Here is a 15,675-nt window from a genome sequence, read left to right as displayed (position 1 = left end):
AAAACAAGGTGTTCTTTCTGAAGTGAGATTGGAAAATTCAGTAAACTGAATGCTGAAAATGTTTAAAATAAGGAAGGCTGAGATTGACCACAATGGCCTTAAGTCAAGCATATGCCACAGAAATATTTAAGGAAGATAAATGTGCTTATTAGAGTTGGGTAAAGATACTGAGAACTGATATGAAATAAGTCAATACATATGATTATAAATTACTTACCATAAGAGCCTCGGCCAGCCATTTTATGAAATTGTTGCCAAGTGAGAGGACCTTGAACCCCCCAAGGCCTTACTGTTCTTTTTTTCTGAATAGCATCCTGAAGAACTGGCTGAAGCGATAGGAGCATTCGAAGTATATCTTGTGAGCACTGCACACTCACATCTACAACCATTAAAAAAAGAAGAATTGCTATTGTCAACAAACGAAAAATTTTAAGATAACAAATCCATCTAGGAAAGTAAATTCAGCTCGACACCACCAAGATTAAGCATCTGCTTGTACAGAACTATATTGAGTTCTATCTAAAATGACCTGTGCGTGCATGCTAAGTCACTTCAGTCGTGTCCGACTCTTTGCGACCCTAAAGACTGTAGCCTGTCAGGCTCCTGTCCATGGGATTCTCCAGGCAAGAATTATGGAGTGGGTTGCCATGTCCTCCTCCAGTGGATCTTCCTGAACCAGGGATTGAACCCACGTCTCTTATGTCTCCTGCATTCACAGTCAGGTTCTTTATCACTAGAATCACCTATAGAGATGATTTTTCTAGGTATTTAAAACCAAGAAGAAACGTAATAAAAAACACCGTAGCTTATCTTCATAAAGTCATTCATTAGCTCATTAACCAATTTATAAATTAATCAAATCAATTTCTTCCCTTTTGTATTTATTTTGATTGTCTTTGGTGCTCATCAGTTCAGTTCAGTCACTCAGTTGTGTCCGACTCTTTGTGACCCCATGAATTGCAGCACGCCAGGCTTCCCTGTCCATCACCAACTCCCGGACTTCACTCAGACTCACGTCCATCCAGTCAGCGATGCCATCCAGCCATCTCATCCTCTGTCGTCCCCTTCTCCTCTTGCCCCCAATCCCTCCCAGCATCAGAGTCTTTTCCAATGAGTCAATTCTTCGCATGAGGTGGCCAAAGTACTGGAGTTTCAGCTTTAGCATCATTCCTTCCAAAGAAATCCCAGGGCTGATCTCCCTGCAGTCCAAGGGACTCTCAAGAGTCTTCTCCAACACCACAGTTCAAAAGCATCAATTCTTCAGTGCTCAGCTTTCTTCACAGTCCAACTCTCACATCCATACATGACCACTGGAAAAACCATAGCCTTGACTAGACGGACCTTTGTTGGCAAAGTAACGTCTCTGCTTTTGAATATGCTATCTAGGTTGGTCATAACTTTTCTTCCAAGGAGTAAGCGTCTTTTAATTTCATGGCTGCAGTCACCATCTGCAGTGATTTTGGAGCCCAAAATAATAAAGTCTGACACTGTTTCCACTGTTTCCCCATCTATTTCCCATGAAGTGATGGGACCAGATGCCATGATCTTCGTTTTCTGAATGTTGAGCTTTAAGCCAACTTTTCCACTCTCCACTTTCACTTTCATCAAGAGGCTTTTGAGTTCCTCTTCACTTTCTGCCATAAGGGTGGTGTCATCTGCATATCTGAGGTAATTTATATTTCTCCCGGCAATCTTGATTCCAGCTTCTGCTTCTTCCAGCCCAGCATTTCTCATGATGTACTCTGCATGTAAGTTAAATAAGCAGGGTGACAGCATAGAGCCTTGACGTACTCCTTTTCCTATTTGGAACCAGTCTGTTGTTCCATGTCCAGTTCTAACTGCTGCTTCCTGACCTGCATACAGATTTCTCAAGAGGCAGGTCAGGTGGTCTGGTATTCCCATCTCTTTCAGAATTTTCCACAGTTTATTGTGATCCACAGAGTCAAAGGCTTTGGCATAGTCAATAAAGCAGAAATAGATGTTTTTCTGGAACTCTCTGGCTTTTCCCATGATCCAGCGGATGTTGGCAATTTGATCTCTGGTTCCTCTGCCTTTTCTAAAACCAGCTTGAACATCAGGAAGTTCACGGTTCACATATTGCTGAAGCCTGGCTTGGAGAATTTTGAGGATTACTTCACTAGCGTGTGAGATGAGTGCATTGTGTGGTAGTTTGAGCATTCTTTGGCATTGCCTTTCTTTGGGATTGGAATGAAAACTCATCTTTTCCAGTCCTGTGGCCACTGCTGAGTTTTCCAAATTTGCTGGCATATTGAGGGCAGCATTTTCGTAGCATCATCTTCCAGGATTTGAAATAGCTCAACTGGAATTCCATCACCTCCACTAGCTTTGTTCATAGTGATGCTTTCTAACTTCACATTCCAAGATGTCTGGCTCTAGGTGAGTGATCACACCATTGTGATTATCTTGGTCTTAAAGATCTTTTCTGTATAGTTCTTCTGTGTATTCTTGCCACCTCTTCTTAATATCTTCTGCTTCTGTTAGGTCCATACCATTTCTGTCCTTTATCGAGCCCATCTTCATGTGAAATGTTCCCTTGGTATCTCTAATTTTCTTGAAGAGATCTCTAGTCTTTCCCATTCTGTTATTTTTCTTGATTTCCTTGCATTGATAGCTGAGGAAGGCTTTCTTATCTCTTCTTCCTATTCTTTGGAACTCTGCATTCAGATGCTTGTATCTTTCCTTTTGTCCTTTGCTTTTCGCTTCTCTTCTTTGTACAGCTGTAAGGCCTCCCCAGACAGCCATTTTGCTTTTTTGCATTTCTTTTCCATGGTACCTTAATAGACAGAAGACTACCTCATACACGAATGGTACCATTAATTGGTATTAAATGGTATTATTAATTATCCACTTTAAATACCTCTACTTTGGTAAAAAGGTCAGATAGATAACACTGGTTACTATGATTAAAGTTTAATTTGTGAAAAATAGTGAACTGTAACAATTCTAAAGTATACAATTTGCATAGTAACATATAAACTTGTTCACACTGCTAGATATTGTCATAATGCACATAAATACTTTATAAACCTAGACTTAAATACCCACATAATTTTTATAAACCTAGACTTAACAGATTTACAGATTATCAAATTATTATGATCTACATTTCTGACCAACTATCAGAATAGATATGAAAGGTGATGCTCTTAAACATCAAATGGCTTTTTAAAAAACCATGATATTTCCTAATATAATTAATCTGTCCCTTGAGAATGGTTCAGTTCTATCATTAAATCTTGTCTGAGCACTCTGTTACATTAAATCATTTAACTTTAATTCATTATTATTATTATTGCCTAACCGATTATTTCCTGCTCTAATTCCCTATATCTATAAATAGTATGCTGCTGCTGCTGCTAAGTTGCTTCAGTCATGTCCGACTCTGTGTGACCCCAGAGACAGCAGTCCACCAGGCTCCCCCGTCCCTGGGATTTTCCAGGCAAGAACACTGGAGTGGGTTGCCATTTCTTTCTCCAATGCAGGAAAGTGAAAAGTGAAAGTGAAGTCGATCAGTCGTGTCCAACTCCTAGCAACCCCATGGACTGCAGCCCACCAGGCTCCTCCGTCCATGGGATTTTCCAGACAAGAGTACTGGAGTGGGTTGCCATTGCCTTCTCCAATAAATAGTATACAGAATCAGAAATAACTAAATTTCAGATATATTGCTGAATAACTATTATACTTAATAAACTAGTATATACATAGCAAAAATACTACTTAAAGTGATAAGAGCTATTTGAAGTGGACTGATAATACACTAGTAAATAAAAAACAGGTTTTAAAACTGGAAGATATTTTACACAAATAGAACTGTGTATTGATATGTGTTTACATAAAATCTAGAAAAAGCTTTCACTGGCTAAGGTTGTTTATCATAATCAAAAGGGGAACTTTTATAAAACACATATACAGAGCTTACCCTGAGAAATTCTGATATGAGTAAAGTTCAGGAATTTACAGTTTGATTTTAATTCAGAGAGATTCTCATTCACAATCTTTCATTATTAAAAACATATAACAAAGACCTACTATAGTTCAGGAATTATGCTAGCTGCTGGGAATACTGTGAAATACATTCTTATTCATGTCTTCAGGGATCTTATAATCTTGTGGGAAGGAATGCATGAAAAAGAATATAACTGCCAGGTCTCAAAGCTGAAATCTGGTTGGAAAGCAATGGTTTTAGAATATATATTTTTAAGAGTGATCATGAAGAACAGATATTCTATTGAGTAGAACAGAAATAAGCATCCAGAAATAAAACTTCATATTTACAGTCAATTGATTTTTGACAAAGATGCCAACACAATTCAATGTGAAAAGATAATCTTCTCAACAAATGGTTCTAAGGCAACTGGATATTCATGTGCAAAAGAAAAAAACTGAACCTCTTCCTTACATGATATACCAAAGTTAATTCAGAATGGATCACAGATGTAAATATGTGATGAAACAATAAAACTCACAGGAAAAAAACAGAAGTAAATTTTCATGACTTAGGATTAAAGTCTTTGTAGATATGGCACCAAAAGTATGGACCAAAAGTACAAACCAAAAAGTACACAAGAGAATAATACACTGAACTTCATCGAAATTAAAAACTCTTCTCCTTCAAATGATAGCATCAAGAAAGGGAAAAGACAAACCAGAGAAAAGGAGAAAATATGTGCAGATGTTAAGAAACTTATATCCAGAAGATATAAAGAACACTCACAACTCAACAATGAAAAAACAAAACAATCTAATTTAAAAAGGATCTAATGGCCAAAGGATCTGAAAAGACATTTCTCCAAAGAAAAAATACAAACAGGCAATAAACACATGAAAAGACATTCAGCATCATTAGTCATTAGGGAAATGCAAATCAAAACAATAATGAGATAATATTTCACAATCCAGTATGATGATGATGATGGCAATAATTACAAACACATGACGACAAGTGTTAACGAGAATGTGGAAAAAGTGGAACCCTCACACACTGCGATGGGAACGTAAAATGGAGCAGCTGCTTTAGAAAAGAGTCTGGCAATTTCTCAGAAAGTAAAACAAGAGTTATCAAGTTCACTCAAGACTTATAATAAAAGTATATGTTTACACAAAAACTTGTACACAAATGTTCAGTGTATCATTATTCACATCAGCCAAAGAGGGTAAACAATCCAAATGCCCATCAACAGATGAATAGGTAAATAAAATGTGGTATATGCATAAATAGAATATTATTTGGCAATAAAAATGAATTAAGTACTAACACATGCCACAACCTGGATGAACTCTGAAAAATTATGCTAAGAAAAAGAAGTCAATCACAAAAGACTATAGAGTGTATATTATTATTTATATGGAGTATTTAAGAGGCAAATCTACAAAGACAGAAAATAGACTGGTCATCGGCCAGTGCAAGGAGCGGGTGGTTGGAGGAAAACAGGAGTGAGCGCTCATAACTATAGATTTTGGGGATGATGAAAATGTCCTAAAATTGATTTTGGTGATGGCTACACAAGTCTGTGCTAACTAAAAACCATTCAGTTGTTCACTTCAAAGTGTATGATATGCCAAAGTTGCTTAAAGATGAGTGATCATGCAGTGGTGTAATGATGGGGCTGGGGCAATTTTTACTTCTATTTGTCTATATTATTTAGATTAACTTTCTTTTCAGAAAGTATGTATTTTTTATAATTAGAACAAAGCTTTTCCTATTTTGAAAAAAATAAACATTACCATTAAATTATAGACTCTTAATTCCTTCTAACAAATATTTCAACACCTTGGATTTCTGGACATCTACTACATGGCAGGTACTATTTTAGGTATTTGGACATAACAAACAAAACAGACAAAAATCATTTCTTGTACACAGAACTCACACAGAGTGAACTTGATGGAGTGAGAGATAATAGTTAATACATTATACAACATGTTTAGAAGGTAATAAGCAAACACTAGAGGGAGAAATCAAAAGCAGCAGGATGGGGAAGATGAAGGGTGGTTTGCAATTTTACACTAAGATGACTTCTGACAAAAGTAAAGAGAAAAGAGAGTTACTCATGTGAACACCTGGAAGAAGTGTCCCAAGCAGAGGAAACAATTGGGGCAAAGGTACTAATGTATTAAATCACAGCTTGCTACTATTTAATGAAGCTGTTATAATTTAATGAAAAAGTACTCCATGATTGAAAATTTAGGTTTTACAGCATGTTTATATTGAAATTTTAAACTGAAATATATTTTCTTTTGTTCTGAATTATTTTCTCAATGTAAGTTCTTAGGATAAAATTCATCTTTATGGCTGCAGAGTTATCTGTTTATATCAATCTTTATTGTTATAAAGAAAGTGCTCATTAGGTATATAACCCAGTATTTGCCATTTGTTGCTGTTGTTCAGTCGCTCAGTCATGTCCAACTCTTTGTAGCCCCATGGACTGTAGCATGCGAGGCTTCCCTGTCCTTCACAATCTCCCAGAGTTTGCTCAAACTCATGTCCATTGATTCAGTGATGTCATCCAACCATCTCATCCTCTGTCACCCCCTTCACCTCCTGCCTTCAATCTTTCTCAGCATCAGGGTCTTTTCAAATGAGTCAGCTCTTTGTATCAGGTGGCAAAAGTACTGGAGCTTCAGCTTCAGCATCAGTCTTTCCAATCAATGAAGTGAAGTGAAGTGAAGTCGCTCAGTCGTGTCTGACTCTTTGCGACCCCATGGGCTGTAGACTACCAGGCTCCTCTGTCCATGGGATTTTCCAGGCAATAGTCCTGGAGTGGATTGCCATTTCCTTCTCCAGGGGATCTTCCCAACCCAGGGATTGAACCCGGGTCTCCCGCACTGTAGACAGACGCTTTACCGTCTGAGCCACCAGAGAAGTCCAATCAATACTTAGGGTTAATTTCCTTCAAGACTGACTGATTAGATCTCCTTGCTATTCAAGAGACTCTGAACAGTCTTCTCCAGCACCACAATTCAAAAGCATCAGTTCTTTAGCACTCAGCCTTCTTTACGGTCAAACTTTCACATCTATACATGACTAGTGGAAAAAACCATACCTTTGACTATATGGACATTTGTCAGCAAAGTGGTATTCTGCTTTTTAATATGCTGTCTAGGTAGGTCATAGCTTGTCTTCCAAGGAGCAAGTGTCTTTTAATTCCATGGCTGCAGTCATCTTCTACAGCAATTTTGGAGCCCAAGAAAATAGTCTGTCACTGTTTCCCCATCTATTTGCCATGAAGTGATGGGACCGAATGCCATGATCTTCATTTTTTGAATGTTGAGTTTTAAGCCAGCAAACTCTCCTCTATCACCTTCATCAAGAGGCTCTTTAGTTCCTCTTCATTTTCTGCCATAAGGGTGGTGTCATCTGCTTATCTGAGATTGTTGATATTTCTCTCAGCAATCTTGGTTTCAGCTTGTGTTTCATCCAGCCTGGGATTTTGCATGATGTACTACTCTGCATATATTTGTTTCTGCTTTACTGACTATGCCGAAGACTTTGACTGTGTGGATCACAACAAACTGTAGAAAATTCTGAAAGAGATAGGAATACCAGACCACCTGTCCTGCCTCTTGAGAAACCTATATGTAGGTCAGGAAGCAACAGTTAGAACTGGACATGAAACAACAGACTGGATTCACATAGGAAAAGGAGTATGTCAAGGCTGTATATTGTCACCCCGCTTATTTAACTTATATGCAGAGTACATCATGAGAAACGCTGGGCTGGAGGAAGCACAGGCTGGAATCAAGATTGCCGGGAGAAATAATACCTCAGATATGCAGATGACACCACCTTTGTGGTAGAAAGTGAAGAAGAAGTAAAGAGCTTCTTGATGAAGGTGAAGAGGAGAGTGAAAAAGTTGGCTTAAAGCTCAACATTCAGAAAACGAAGATCACGGCATCTGGTCCCATCACTTCATGGCAAATAGACGGGAAACAGTGGAAACAGTGGCTGACTTTGTTTTGGGGGGCTCCAAAACCACTGCAGATGGTGACTGCAGCCATGAAATTAAAAGATGCGTACTCCTTGGAAGGAAAGTTATGACCAACCTAGACAGCATATTGAAAAGCAGAGACATTACTTTGCCAACAAAGGTCCGTCTAGTCAAGGCTATGGTTTTTCCAGTGGTCATGTATGGATGCGAGAGTTGGACTATAAAGAAAGCTGAGCACCGAAGAATTGATGCTTTTGAACTGTGGTGTTGGAGAAGACTCTTGAGAGTCCCTTGGACTGCAAGGAGATCCAACCAGTCCATCCTAAAGGAAATCAGTCCTGAACATTCACTGGAAGGACTGATGCTGAAGCTGAAACTCCAATACTTTGGCCAACTGATGCGAAGAGCTGACTCACTGGAAAAGACCCTGATGCTGGGAAAGATTGAGGGCAGGAGGAGAAGGGGATGACAGAGGATGAGATGGTCGGATGGCATCACCAACTCAATGGATATGGGTTTGGGTGAACTCTGGGGGTTGGTGATGGACAGGGAGGCCTGGCATGGTGCAGTTCATGGGGTCGCAAAGAGTCGGACATGACTGAGCAATTGAACTGAACTCTGCACATAAGTTAAATAAGCAGGGTTACAATATACAGCCTTGATGTACTCCTTTCCCAATTTGGAACCAGTCTGTTGTTCCATGTCCAACTCTAAACTGTTGCTTCTTGACTTGAACACAGGTTTCTCTGGAGGCAGGTAAGGTGGTCTGGTATTCCCATCTCTTGAAGAATTTTCCAGTTTGCTGTGATCCACACAGTCAAAGGCTTTAGCGTAGTCAATAAAACAGATGTTTTTCTGGAATTCTCTTGCTTTTTATATGATCCCGCAGATGTTGGTAATTTGATCTCTGGTTCCTCTGCCTTTTCTAAATCCAGCTTGTACATCTGGAAATTCTCAGTTCACGTACTGTTGAAGCCTAGCTTAAAGGATTTTGAGCATTATTGTGCATTTTCTATTGCTTGGCAAATAAGTGCTTTTTTCTTTTTTTGAGGTATAATTGACATAATATTAGTTTCAGGTGTACAAAATGATGATGCATATGTATTGCAAAATGATCACCACAGTAAGTCCAGCTAACATCCACCAACAAATACAGTTGTAAATTCTATTTTCTTGTGATGAGACCTTTCATCACAAGAAGATGAGTTGGTTCTTAAAAACAAGTAATAAAACAGAATACCACTAATGCTACTCTTATTATTATTACTACTGTTACTACTGCAAATATCTGAATTCTTATTTTGTGCCAGGCACTCTGTTTTATATGGTCTCTGTTTATTTGTATTAGCTCATTTGATTCTCTCAACATTGTAAGAGGTAAATACTATCACTGACTATTTCCAAAAACTGAGACAGAGATGAAATAATTTGCCCAAGGGCATAAATTATAGTGATGGAGCCACGTTTCAAACCCAAGTGGTCAGTTCCATGGCCTATGTTCTTAATTACTACTTTAAAAATCTATGTATTAAATCTGTATCTATAGATACATTAAATCCACCAGTATACCATACTTCCTCGGTCTTCTTCCTACCTCCTTAATCGCCTACCCTGGGCCCTCCTCTTCTTCCCCCTCTCTAAACGTGAGTCCTACCCTTAGACTTCTCTACCTGCAGTCACTCTCCAGGCTGTTCCATGCAGCTCCACAGTCTAAAACACTGACAGGGGCCATGTAGGCGTCACATGTTCAGTCACGTCTGACCCTTTGAGACCCCAGGGAGGAAGGGTTGTGACCCCCTAACAGGCTCCGCTGTCCATGCCTAGAAAATACCAGAGTGGCTTGCAATTTCCTCCTCCAAGGGATCTTCCCAATCCAGGGACTGAACTCACATCTCTTATGTCTCCTGCACTGTAGGTGGATTCTTTACCCACTGAGCTATCACTGGGAAGCCCCAAAACACTACTAACACACACACACACAATTTTTTAATCTCTAGCCCCAACCACTCCTCTCAATTTAAAACTTGTATTTCCAAATATGCATTTGGGTAAGTAAGGATCGTCTTACTTTTTTGCTCAAAACTGTCCTAGTCATCTTGGAATAAACCATAAAGGCCACAGTTAAACATGGGCCATAAGACTCCACATGACATTGGTGCTACCAGTCCTCCCATCACCCAGCTCATTTCAACAACAGTGCCTCTTTCCTGTTTCTCAAACATTAAGCACACTACTACGGTCTTTGCACTGTCTGAAAATACTTCTCTCGTTTAGCCACACAGCTTACATTCCCCCATTCTATGTAGGTCTTTGCTCAAATGCTGTCCCTCAGTAGTATCTTTTCTAAACATACCTCTAAAGTAACACATTTCTGTCCTGTCTTTTTCCACTTCTTTCCCTGCTTTTCCTTCGGAGAAGTTGTCACTATCTGATACCATATACTACTTTCACTTAAATTTGTTATTTTGAGTCTTATAGGCTCAGAAAGGGCAGGAAATATGTTTGCTTTAATATTGTAGTTTACAAAAGAACAGTCCCTGGCACATACTAGTTGCTCAATAAATATTTAATGAGTGAAAGAATTCTGAACAAAGCAGACAACCAACATTTTTCTGTTAATTAACATGTGCAAAGTACCTTTTATACTCCTACACAAGTACATAATTACAGACTTGTAATAACCATACTTTTGTTGCTGAAATTAAACTAAACTACTTGGAAGTTCTTTCTTTAAAAGTGTGATTCTTGAAGGAGTTTTAAGTGCAAATTTAAGTGTCTCTATTAGCTAAATGGGAAACTGTCTTTATTACCTTTTTTTAAGAAAGAAAAGTCATACAACTGAAACAAAATAGGAAAAATTACTTCATTAGCATACTTACCATTTCTTTTGGACCAGGGGTGTAAGCATGAACTTTTCACAAGTGCTTCATCAACTTTGCCTCCTGACATGTTATCCATGAACTGACGCCCATGTTCTAATGCAAGGTAGCAGTCATTGCAACAGTCCCGCTCTTCAACACGTACCCAATTGTTAGTTACACCAATTTTGGGAAAGGGATCTTGGTCTGCAGCTCCAAAAGGCGAAAATAAATTAGTGCACTGATCTTGTAGCAATAGTATCAATTCATCAGGCAATTTTTCGGATTCCTTTAGTCCTCCATTAACATGTTCAGCAGAAGTAGCCCTGAGAGCTTCAAAACGTTTTTCTGCTTCTTTGCCACATTCTGTGTTGCGTCCTATGATGTCTAGTTCATCTTCTAGAAATAATCCTGAATTGTTTCCAAACTTCCTGTTCATGACAGCACTGAAGCCACAAGTACACCGATACTGTGCTTCCTGTGTTGGATCTGGAATGTAAACTCCAACATCGGCACCCTTGATATTCATGTTGCAAACACAGATACAGCAACTATCAAAGTTACAGTCTTTAAACAAATTCATAACTGATTCTGAAAGAATGAGGTTTACATAAAGACTGTGTGCTTCAGGGATGGAAGGAACAGTTGCAGGTTCAACAGAATTAAGGGGTCTGCAGGTGGATGGGGTGGAGGCTGGTGAATATAAGTCTGAATTTTCATATTTGACTGAACCTTGAGCACTAGCCGGTCCACCAGCTCCACGAGGAGTCCTTGGAGTCCTTGGGGTCCTTGGAGTTGGAAACCTAGGGGTAGACGGAGAAGGAAGAATTCCTGCTCCACTGTTACTAGGAGGTGCACTGCTAGGAGGCATCCCAAAGGAAGTATGAGTTTGAGGTGTATAAGCAGGGCCATATTCTTGATCCATAGTACTTCCATCACTAGCATCATCAGGGGAAAAGAAAATAAAAAAACATACATAAAGGAACATATTAGTAATGTGAAATACAACTAAAAATGTCCCAAGTATTTTTCAGTAACACTGAAAATTATGAAAACACAATTGGTCCAAAAATTGTTAAGTACAATTAAAATATATGTTTGGTTAATATATCCACCCCAGGTGATTGTTGTGTGGTGAAATCCAACTAATTAGTTCTATTATAAATAAAATTTGTATACACTGTTCCACATCTATATATCCATGATTACTATCTCTACAGTTCTTGCACTAGAAGTACTCATACTTCATTGACTCTAAGATGCCACTAATTGTTTAAAAAAAAAAACCCTGATTTTAGAGATGTTTATGGGTAGAAAAGGACAGTGGCAATTTTAAGATGTTACCAATTATAAGACAACCCAATTTCAGAGATACTTAAATATAAAAAGTGTGTGAAATATGGCAAATATACAAATAAGTGTGATTAGAATTTTAGACCAAAACAAAAGATGCTTCCAAATACTAAGTTTTCTCATCTTTTGTGTTTCAATACTTTTAACAGTACCAAACACCATTATAAGCTATTAATGAGAAAATAATTTTTAAAAATTTTCAAAAACCAGTATCTTTTTCCAGATACCAATATATTAGGTGTTAATTATTAAAAAAAAAATTGAAGCTACAAAAGTGTTCATATACTATACCAATAACATAAATTTAAATCATACCCTTCTTTGATGAATGGCATTGTAGGCCCTGAAGAAAGCAATTCTAACTTTCCAACAGTCCAGCTCTGACGGTAAATACACTCTTCTGGCAATTTGATAGGAGGCAGACACTGGCTTGGTAGAGTTTTTAGAGGTGCAAACATGGAACATCCCACTAGAACCTGACAATTTTCAGGCTTATACACATAAGAAAAATCCTATAATATAAACAACATGATTTTCAGCATCTTGTCTTTCGAGGGGAAAAAACAAAACAAAACAAAGTAACTCTAACCTTTTTTTCTTTTTTTAAACAGAATAATAAAATGTAAATATAATTCTACTCTTTCATTATGAAAGGATTTTCGAATATAGCAATAAACCAATTCTATATAAAATGTAGAAGTGAATTATTTTTCTAGAAAAATAAAATACTTACTTTAATTTCAGAAGGTTTTGGGCTACAGAATCCTTCATCAACCTCAATTTTGAACTGTGCTCCAATACTAGAACTATTTCCTTCTAGAACAGTTCCTCCAGGTGTTGTATCCATACTACCATATTCTTTATTATTCATATTCATTGGGGAAAATCCCATAATATGTTGTTCCAATGATGGTGGTGTAGGATACATTTTATGAAGATCTGCAGTGCCTATATTTAATAAAATACACATTTTAACATAAGACTAAAAAGAAGTTATTTTGTGTATAAAACAAAGGGATGGGAAACATTATTGAGATTAAAAGTTTGCAGATTTATCTGGAATATATATTTGGTAAGCTTACTTATGCAAGATAATGGGTCCAGATTTCCTGTCTTTGATTCCTTGCAGCTGGATTTATCATCTGATCCATTCGCTGATTTTTTAGATCCAGGCTATTAAAAAAACACACACACACATACATACATATTTCTCTGAAATTTAAATCCAGTGTGATCAAGATAGTAATCATTTGTATGTAACTTGAAAGTAGAGCCCATTTGCGTCATAGCCAAATATCTACTAGATGCATTTTAAGGACATAAAAAAAAATTTTAGGTATCAATAAACCAGATTAGTTTCTCTAATGATTATAATAATACTCCAAATTAACAGAGAGAGGAAAAAGTTCCTTCATGAAAACAACCATTACTTTCAAAATACATTAAAACTTATTAAAATAACAAAAAAAATAATAAGAAAACTTACAGAATTTGGGAACTGCCTTAGTAAAAGATACTTATAAAGCATTTGTCTCTTTAAATAAAAGACATTAAAGATTCCTATATAATCAACAACCTCTCCAAATTCCTTTTACATTTTTATCTTTCCTAATAATCTTGCCCCTACAAATATGCTACAAAAGGTTAAACTAAGCAAAACTTCAGAAAGATCTTATACGACAAAGCAATAGGATCCCTAACTAAAGACAAGTTTTAATACATTGAACAAAACAAGTCTTAAAATCTCCAATCTGTCATCAGTGTTGTTAGAGCTGACAGTTTGGTTCCTAAAACCAAGTGCCTAACAGGATACCAGGAACTAAGCTGTCAGCGCTAGCAACACTGACAAATGAGCAGCAGCAGCAGGGAGAAAGCACAGAAGTATCGGAGTGCTCGGGGACTGCCGTTAGTCTCCAAGTCTTGTCCGACTCTTTGTGACTCCATGCACTGTAGCTTGCCAGGCTCTCTATTCACAGGGTTTCCCAGGCAAGAATACTGGAGGGGGCTGTCATTTCCTTCTCTAGGGGACCTTCCCGACCCAGGGATCAAACCCACGTGTCTCCTGAATTGGCAGGCAGATTCTTTACTGCTGAGCCACCAGGGCTTCCCTATATATATTTACCTAAAATACACTATATTATGGGATGTGGAGTAGACGTTTATATATAGTGGTATCTGCATTGTATCACTTATTTGAAGAGACCAAATGTACAGGAGAAGTTTCCAAGCTACTTTTATACAGATGAAAAAGGAATTCCCTTTTATAATGTAATGCTCAATTCATTAATTTCCCAGAGATTTCAATTCTGAGTGATAGTCACTCAGTCATGTCTGACTCTTGGTGACCCCATGGACTATAGCCTGCCAGGCTCCTTTGTCCATGGAATTCTCCAGGCAAGAATACTGGCATGGGTTGCCATTTCACAATCTAGGGACTCTCATTTTAAGCTTTAATTTCTTTTATCTTCACCTTTCTCTGCAAATGGGTGTTAAAGATTAAATATTACTTTTTTTTCCTCTTTCACTACTATAGTATATAGATGTCTTATAATAATAACTGTGGTACCAAACAAATTCCTGAATAAATTGACAATGCATATAACTTCAATGTTAATTATTTATTCTCTGATTGAGTCAATTCTTGGGTCATTTCTAAAATTACAGGATCAAAGATTAGGTAACTAATTCTGCTTTCTAAGGACTGCAGAAAAGGAACATATAGCCGAGATCAAATTAAGCTTAATTATACATGTCCTTCAAACATAAAAAATAACGGAAAAAAAAACCCTTAAAGTTTATAGGTGACATTATAAATGTAACCACCAGAGTCTAGTGGTTAGGACTCTGCACTTTCACTGCCAAGGGCCTGGGTTCAATCCCTGGTTGAGGAACAAAGATCCCGCAAGCAGCACAGTGGAGCCAAAAAAAAAAAAAAAACCACCACCACCTCAAACACGAGGTTAAAAAAAGAATACCAATTAGAGAAATTTTATTTCAAAACATTTCCTATCGTTCAGGGTTAAAACATAGTATTCAAGTCACATATCACTTCTAAAGAAAAACTTCTATAAAATTGAGGAAAATAAATTTTAATTGTAATCATTAATAAGGATACTTACTGTCAGTTCATCTTCATCAGAATTAAAAAGATTATCAAGGTCAGTATAAGAGACAGCCAGGTCTGAGTCATAAATCAAACTGGTTGATGGAGGTCGGGCATGACCAGCAGGGCGGGGAGCATCTACATATGGCAATTAGAAAAACAAAATAAAAAATTCTACTACTGACCAAATAAGTATTATTCTATTTATTTAACCTAGACATGTACATTTACATTTATAAGGGTATTATGCAATAAGAAATTCTGATTTGCTTAAAATCCATAGATTTTTTTCATAGAAATAAAAATTGTAAATATATGGTGATACCTTCCCAAGGAAGCTCACCATACACAGGAAGCTCAGGTTATATAACCGATAACATAGCTAAGCAACCTACACTAATAACGCATCAAA

General features: G+C 37.4%; 1 protein-coding gene across 1 annotated transcript in view; it reads right to left on the bottom strand.

Annotated features, from left to right (window-relative positions):
• MED13 (mediator complex subunit 13) overlaps positions 1-15,675 on the bottom strand; it is a 98,037-nt gene that overhangs the window by 24,560 nt on the left and 57,802 nt on the right. The window contains exons 12-17 of the mRNA XM_068975873.1: positions 15,280-15,401; positions 13,243-13,333; positions 12,894-13,108; positions 12,476-12,672; positions 10,829-11,745; positions 218-379 (exon numbers count right to left, since the gene is read on the bottom strand). Of these exons, the coding sequence (XP_068831974.1) occupies positions 218-379; positions 10,829-11,745; positions 12,476-12,672; positions 12,894-13,108; positions 13,243-13,333; positions 15,280-15,401 (1,704 nt within the window). The remainder of the gene's footprint in view (positions 1-217; positions 380-10,828; positions 11,746-12,475; positions 12,673-12,893; positions 13,109-13,242; positions 13,334-15,279; positions 15,402-15,675) is intronic.

Source organism: Capricornis sumatraensis, chromosome 8 (assembly GCF_032405125.1).
Source record: "Capricornis sumatraensis isolate serow.1 chromosome 8, serow.2, whole genome shotgun sequence".
Classification (NCBI taxonomy): domain Eukaryota; kingdom Metazoa; phylum Chordata; class Mammalia; order Artiodactyla; family Bovidae; genus Capricornis; species Capricornis sumatraensis.
This window is presented reverse-complemented; position numbering and strand designations above follow the sequence as displayed.